At 53.3% G+C, this 7,748-nt stretch overlaps 1 protein-coding gene across 1 annotated transcript in view; it reads left to right on the top strand.

Annotated features, from left to right (window-relative positions):
* Nucleotides 1–2,217: 2,217 nt before the first annotated feature.
* Nucleotides 2,218–7,748, top strand: part of Rin3 (Ras and Rab interactor 3) — an 83,828-nt gene continuing 78,297 nt past the window's right edge. The window contains exons 1-2 of the mRNA XM_013013314.1: nucleotides 2,218–2,259; nucleotides 3,586–3,714. Of these exons, the coding sequence (XP_012868768.1) occupies nucleotides 2,218–2,259; nucleotides 3,586–3,714 (171 nt within the window). The remainder of the gene's footprint in view (nucleotides 2,260–3,585; nucleotides 3,715–7,748) is intronic.

The following is a 7,748-nucleotide window of genomic DNA, read 5'->3' as shown; positions in this document are numbered from 1 at the left end:
GACCCCCAGCCCCGCTGCCCACCCCTCGGCTCCGCCTTCCCGCCCTGCCCGGGGTCCCCGCGGGCACCCTGGGAATGGAGCTAGGGGACCCCTCGAAACTTCAGGTGCCTGAACCCTGGATGGACGGAGGGCTCCCCGCGACCCCCTCCCCGGAGGTCCGGCCGGGGCCTGACGGTGACCCTTCGGCTTTGGAGAGGGTCCCGGGCTTGCGCGCGCGCGCGTGGGGATCCCCGGGACCGAAGACGCCGCGGGGCGGTGGGCGGGGGGAGAGATGAGCCCGACGGCCTGGGGACCGGCTTCCAAATGGGGTCCCCGAGTGTAGTCTGGGGACCCCCGCCCCGCCTTGGGCAGGGCAACGCTGGGGGGGGGCGCAGCGGGAGTTGCGCCTCCCCCCCAGGTTCCGCCCAGCCCCCCGGGGCAGCCCGGGGAGGTACAGATGGGGGGGGTTCGCCCGGGGTCCCCCAGGATTCCTGGGAAAGCCTCTGCCGCCTTCCCAGGCTGCACAGCTGATGGAGTTTAAAAAGTCCCGGGCCTGTTGTGTGGTAGAAGCCCCGCGGCTTTTCCTGACCTCACCTTCTGGGGGTCCCGGGAGCCCGGGGTGGGGGGAAGCTCCACCCGGTAAGGCCGGGCGGTTGGCAGAGCTGGCTGGCACGGCCCTGGATTGGGGGCAGCTGGGGGGGGGCGGGCCGTGATATAAGAGCACCTCCTTGGCTGCAGCCTTACACCCTCCGGGAGAAACTGGGGTGTCCGATTTCAATCTGCCACACCCTGGGATTGTAGCTGGCTAGGAAGAGGGGGGCGGGGGCGACGCAGGAAGGTGGAGGGGGCCCGGTGGCTGAGCTCACCTACTTCCCATTTTCCCAGGGATGACCCGGCCTGACCCCTTTGTTTATTCATGACTGGACCAGTTATTTAAGGGGGGAGGGGGTGCCTCCGGTTCACCTATGAACTGGGAACAAGTTGTAAAGCGTTCACTACCTTGGCCTAGAAAGGAAACCCGAGTAGTCATTATTACCGTTACATTAGCACTTGTGACCTTAGCCTCTGCCTCCGCGTGTAACCTGGGGGTATGGGTGACACCTGCTGTCATGAGGTTGTTTTGGGGACCGCCTGTCCCAAGCAGCTTCGAATTCTGACCCCGCTCCCTGCCTCAGGTGGAATAGAGCTGGGCTAGCAAGGGCTCAGAGAGTATTGGTTTGCATTTCAAGTTAGAGCACCTTTGGGACAGGGAGTTCCTAGACAGCATCTGCCCCAGGCTGGCCAGGAGGAGGGACTCTCCTGAGGACACTGTGTCAGGGCTGGCGTGCTGCTCACCCTCACCATGGTGTGGCCGAACCTCTGGCCAGCAGAAGCCTGTGAAACTTGAGTCGCAGCCTGGCTGGTCTGACTTCTGTTTGTGGAGGCCCTGGTTTTCCCTCAGGGGCCCCCTTCCTCTGCACCCTCAAGAAATACAGGACTGAGCTGGTGTCTCACGCCTGTCATCCTAGCTACTCAGGAGGCTGAGATCTGAGGATCACGGTTCAAAGCCAGCCCAGGCAGGAATGTTTGAGAGACTCTTATCTCCAATAAGCAACCCGAAAACCGTAATTGGTGCTGTGGCTCAAGTGGTAGAGTGCTAGCCTTGAGCTGAAGAGCTCAGGAACAGCACCCAGGCCCAGAGTTCAAGCCCCACCACCACCACCACCACCAACAACAAAAAATCTACAGGGCACTTTGCAGGTGCACCATAGCTCCTGGGCTGTGTGTCTCCCCCAGCTCCTGCTGGTCACCAACTGGGTCTGAGTCCTGGGCCAGTGTATCCTGGCTCCCCTGGCTAAAGGTCTTCACAAGCAAGCTCTGCTTTGTGCATGGGGGGTGGTGGTGGTGGTGGTGGTGGTGGTAGTAATGAGGCTTGAACTCAGGACTAGGCAGGTGCTTTACCAGTTGAGCTGCACCCCCTGCCTCTGTCTGCTTCTTGTTCACCTGGCATGCTGGACCAAGACCCTTTATCTTCTGCTGTTCAGAACTCTGCCATTTATTCAAGGTTCATTCATCACCCCCACAAATCAAGCCCTGGCCACTAGCATCTGATGTCCCAGGAGAAGGAACAAGTCAGGGCAGGAGGTGGGGAGACGCACAGGGTGTTCTTCTGGTCAGGTGGTCTGAGGGTGACACTCGAGGAGAAGACATTGAGCAGAGGCCGGACGGAAACGGGGACCAGGAGCTATCGTGGCGGGGATGTGGTTAGCTGTGGGCAACAGGACAGCCGATGGGGCTTGGGTGAGTCTCAGCGGGGCCAGCACCCAGCATGGCTTTGTGCAGAGAAATGATAGATTGAAGGCAGAAGCAGTGGAGGCAGGGAGACCTGAGGGGGCCCTTTTGGTGCCAGGATGCTGGGGTCCGCAGTGCAGACAGGGTTTGCTGTTGGGTTGAATTGAGATGGAGAGAAAGAGGAAGAGAAAGAGGGGGACTTGAATAAGGCTGACACCACCAAGGGGTGGGCATGCCTGAGAATGACATCTCTCAGAGCCCATTGGAGCCCTAAGTGGGGGCTGGAGGGGGGGGCAGCCTAGCAGACAACACACTTACTCTTGAGGGTTTAAGATTTCCTTTGAGCCAGGCCTCCGTGGCTCATGCCTGTAATCCCAGCTATTCAGGAGTTTGAGATGTGAGGATCACTCTTCAAAGTCAGTCTGGACAGGAGAGACTGTTAAGACTCTTTTATCTCCAATTGCCCAGCAAAAAGTCAGAGTGCAAGTGTGGTAGAGTGCCAGTTTTGAGAGAAAGAAAAGCTTAAGGGACAGCACCCAGGTCCCTGAGTTCAAGTCCCAGTGGAGGTGTGCACATGTGTGTGCACTCATGCACACACACACACAATTTCATGTGAGAAAGAATTGTACTCTGGACTTCTGTGTACCCAAGAGGTATTTGAGTGTAACCTTGATGCCCTCAGCCACCAAGGCTGTGTGGCAGGGATCTCTTCCTGGTGGTCCCTAGAGCACCAGCTCTGCCCTTCCTGGCCCTAACAGACCCCTGGGGTCCCTTCCCCGCTCAGGTCTGTGCTCCTGGGCGCCAAGAGCCCTGGGGAGTGCAGGCTGGGAGAGCCTGGGCACATTCCCCCCTCACACCCTCCTTGCCTCCCGCCCATTGTAGCCTCCTTTGGTGGCTCCCTACCCTGGGCCTGGGTCCCAGAAAGCAGCGTGATAAAAGCTTAAAAATGTCCCGGGACCCCTGTGCTCCAGCACAGAAGATGCAGTGGAACCCAGCAAGAATAGTGTCTGCTGGAAATTGAAGGACAGCCGGGTGCCCATGGCGCACACCTGTGATCCTAGCTACCCAGGAGGCTGAGAGCTGAGGATCGTGGTTCAAAGCTAGCCTGGGAAGGAAAGGCCATAAGACTCTTATCTCCAATAAACCACTCAGAAAACCAGAAGTGGCGCTGTGGCTCAAGTGGTAGAGCACTCGCCTTGAGCTGAAGAGCTGCCCAGGCGCAGAGTTCCATCCCCATGACCAAAAAAAGAAAGAAAGAAAGAAAGAAAGAAAGAAAGAAAGAAAGAAATTAAAGGACACCCACAGCCCTCTATACCATGCCGGCCCTCTCTGCAGGTGTTGTTCGCACACCACGCTGGCCCACAGAGCCCCAGCCACAAGGCCAGAGTGAACAGCAGCCGGTGGCTGACCAGTGACTGCAGCTTCTTCCCTTGGCCCTCTCCTCCCCCTATCACGGCCGGTGCGGTGAGTCACCCCTCTCTAGATGGGGACAAATGAGCAGAACAGAGCAGACAGCCATACCTCAGGGAGGGCGGGCCAGAGCACAGGCTTGGAGCTGGTCAGCATAGCGCAAAAGTGGGGTGAGGCTGGGCCAGACTTCTGTGTACCCGAGAGGTACTTGAGTGTAACAGATACCAGATAATAAGCATTAACGGGGAGACAAAGACTTTGGCCAGGGAGAGATGGATGGAAACGGAGCAGGGCACAAAGAGTGCTCTCCTGGTTATTCTAATGACTTGAGGGGGGCTATATGCCCAGCAAGAGCCCCAACCTAAGGGAAGTAGCCCTGAGAACCTTCACTTCCTGTTTGCCCTGCTACCTTCCTCTCTTAGATGGTCAGTTTAGAAGGACTGGAGGGGCCATGACTTATCTGGCCAGCTTTAGAACTTTCTAGAAGTATTGAGATCTAGGAAGTCTCTCTTCTCTGGTCTCCCTGGAGGATCTAAAATGAGGAGGTCCCCATAAGAGTGGAGCTGAAGGTGAAGGGCACAACTTCAACGGATTTTCTGAGCTGCTGCTCCGCCCCACCCCCTCACCATGACTGTTTTTGGTGACATGGTTCTGGCTGGCTGGCAGACACTGGACGGCCACTCTCTATCTGTGGAGGACTCTCTCAGGTAGTGTAGAGGGGTCCTGGGGCACTCTGGCTGCCTCAGAAAGGGTCCCGAATTTAACTTTTCTGTACCCCCAAGAAATGAGATTTTTTTTTTCTTTTTTTTTTGGTCAGTCATGAGGCTTGAGTTCTGGGCCTGGGCGCTGTCCCTCAGCTTTTCAGCTCAAAGCAAGCACTCTATCACTTGAGCCACAGAACCACTTCCAGTTTTCTGGTGGCTCATTGGAGATAAGAGTCTCAAGGACTTTCCTACCTGGGCTACCCAGGATCCTCAGATCTCACCCTCCTGAGTAGCTAAGATTACAGGCGTGAGCCACCAGGGCCCGGCTAGAAATGAGGAATTTAAGAGTGTTGTGCTGTGCTGTGCTGTGTGTGTGTGTGTGTGTGTGTGTGTGTGTGTGTGTAAAATATTTGAACATCCAAGAGTTGTCAGTTTATCTACTAAAGAAAATAAGACAAATTTACACATGGGTATAGGGTCCTATCTAAAAGGTTGAGGCTGTACTACAGGTGACGGTAACAGAATAGATAGACTATAGCAGCGTTTGAGTTGGGCCTTGAAGGACAAGTGGGGTTTTAGCCACGGAGACTGGCATATGGAGAGGGGAGTTGACCCTGGGTGGAACAGTGGGACAGGTCAAGTGCACGGAGCCCTGAGCAGCCCAGTGTGGGGGTGTTGGCGGGGTGCTGCGTGTGGTGACTTGGCTCTGTGGAAGAGTGTGACTCTTATTTTCCACAGGCCTGCTCCTCCACTTAGTAGCTCAGCCAGCCTGGGCAAGATGCCTCCATTTGAACCTTTTCTTCCCCTTCTGCAAAAGTGAGGACCCCACCTCCACGGGTGTTGTCATGGTTACACGAGATGATGTTCTTTTTGGATTTGAGGCTGTTGGGGACGGTGACTTGTATGTGTACTGTTGATTTTTCAACATCAATTTTTATTATACACTTCAAAAAGTTCAAATGCAAGCACGAAGCCTATGGCTAACACTTGTAATCCTAGCTCCACCAGAGATTTGAGGATAGTGGTGCAAACCCAGCCCAGGCAGAAAAATCCTGGAGACTCTTATCTCCAATGAACCAGCAAAAAGCCAGAAGTACAGTTGTGGCTCAAGTGGTAGAGCACTAGCTTTGAGCATAAAAGCTCAGGGACAGTGTTCAGGCCCTGAGTTCAAGCTTCAGTATCAGAGTCAAGGGGGAAAAAAAAGTCAAAAACCAACACCGAGAAATAGTGAAGTTGAAAGCATCAAACACATACTTAGTAGAATCTGTACCCACTAAAAACACACAATTGTCTCCCTTTTTTTGAATGGGGTGTGTGGGGAGAGACAGAGACAGGCAGAAAGAACACACCAATACTGAGACTTGAATTCAGGGTCTCACACTTTCGCTTAATTTTTTCATTCAAGGTTGGCTTTCCACCGCTTATCCACACCTCCACTGCTGGCTTTCTACTGGTTAATTAGAAATAGAAGTCTTGCAGATTTACCTGCCAGGCTAGCTTTGAACCTTGATCTTCAGATCTCAGCCTCCTGAGTAGCCAGGATTACTGCATGAAACACATGTGCCTGGCCGGTTGTATACTTTAAATCCATGAGTGCATGTTGATTTGAATTCCTCATTTTACACAGAAGGTTACTACTTCCTGTGCATTGGACATGTGTTAACCCCCCACACCCCGTCTCCCCCCGGATTTTGTGGCTCAACCCATAAGTGCCATTTTAATAGGTAGAATTGGCTTGTACTGACTTGACTTTGTCCCACTTCTATTCTGCGTTAAATGAACCCCCTAAAAACCTCTGTGGGTTTGGGTTTAGGGTCCATTTCTGTGGAATTGGTCACCATCCTGGAATCTTTGAGTTTGAGGGTGAAACAGAGCTTTTGATTAGGACCCTGAATTTTACTTGGGTATAAGTTTTAACCACATATTTCCCAATTTCCTTGCAACTAGATGTGGTCATCTGATTTAAGTTCAGGACAGAGAAGTCTAAGTAAATGGTGCAGTTTGCTTAGAGGTGCCCTTAAAGTGGGGGGGTGTCTTTCCTCTTTTTTTATTGTCTGAAATGCAATTGTGATGGCTGGGACTGAGGCAACCATTTGAACACTGACGTAAACCTTGAGAATCAAAACTATGCAGGGCGGGAGTCGCACGTGTTGAAATATCATTGTCGCTCAGGACTGCTTGCCCCAGAATTTTATATGTGAGAGGAATACATCTTTATCTCATTTAAATCACTATTTCTTGAGATTTCTGTCACCCGCTTGATCCAGACTAAGAGTCTTGTCTCTTATCCATAACACTGGATTTTTGTGCCAGAAAGAAAATAGAAAGCTGCTTTCCAGGGCTCCATCCTTCCTCCTTCCCTTTTCTAGGGGAGTCAGGGAGGAGGGCGGGGAGAGGGGAGGCAGGGTGCACTCACTGAGGCTCTTCCTACCTTAAGGGCTGCATTGCAAACACTTTTACCAGGTTGAGTATTTGTGCATTTTAGATTTCACTGGAAGCTTCAGACAGTTTATTCTGTTGTGTGCTTCCTTCCACTGGGCTAGACATCGCTCACGGGGCTTTGGGTCCACAGCGCTCTCTCCTAGGGGCCAGTGTTCTGTACGCCCTCTGATGATGTGCCACAGCAGTCCGGCTGGGGCTGGGCCCTAGCTCACCAGTCTGTGCCCCTCTGGCTCCTGCAAGCACATGTCCTTGTCACAACTGAGTCTCCGCAGCTTGGTATTTTTGTGTTGGAGATATCATTTCCTGTAGATCGGAGCAGAGTGCTGGAATATGATATTCCTAGGTGTAAGGTGGCCGTCCTGTGCCTTAGAGAAAACTTGCGCTACATAAAGCTTCGCCAGTCCTGCGTTGTGCTCGCTCTCACGACACCAGCCACGCATAGTCAGTGCAAGGCCTCTAGACAGAAACACACAGAAAACAGGGTTGCCTACTGAGCCAATGCCCAGAGACTCCCAGGAGCCTAAGCCCTAATAAAGTCTTTACTACACGGTACGATTGTACCTCTCCACTGCTTGGGCCTCCGAGTCAAGATGGTCTTATCTGGGAGTGTGCGTCCTGTCCCTCTGGTCTCAGGGCTGTGGTCTTCTCCCTCCTCGGGTGATGTCTGAAGGTTGGAAAGGACCATGTCCATGGAGGACAGTGGCCAGCCTTAGTGGCTCATCTTCTGTGATTCTAATGGAACAATTCTTGGGGACGGGCATTTATGAGTGAATCAAGGCAGATAAAGGACAGGGACTCTTGGAGCTCACAGATAGATCTCTACCAGACACCTTCACTGCTTGTATCCTCTGCACTGACTTCAGACATTTTGCCTTTTTTTTTTTTTGATCATGGTGCTTGAACAATGGGCCTGGGCACAGTCCCTCAGCTCTTCAGCTCAAG

Source organism: Dipodomys ordii, unplaced genomic scaffold, assembly GCF_000151885.1.
Source record: "Dipodomys ordii isolate 6190 unplaced genomic scaffold, Dord_2.0 Scaffold2, whole genome shotgun sequence".
Lineage (NCBI taxonomy): Eukaryota > Metazoa > Chordata > Mammalia > Rodentia > Heteromyidae > Dipodomys > Dipodomys ordii.
The sequence above is the reverse complement of the archived record's forward strand: the minus strand, read 5'-3'. Positions and strand labels throughout refer to the sequence as shown.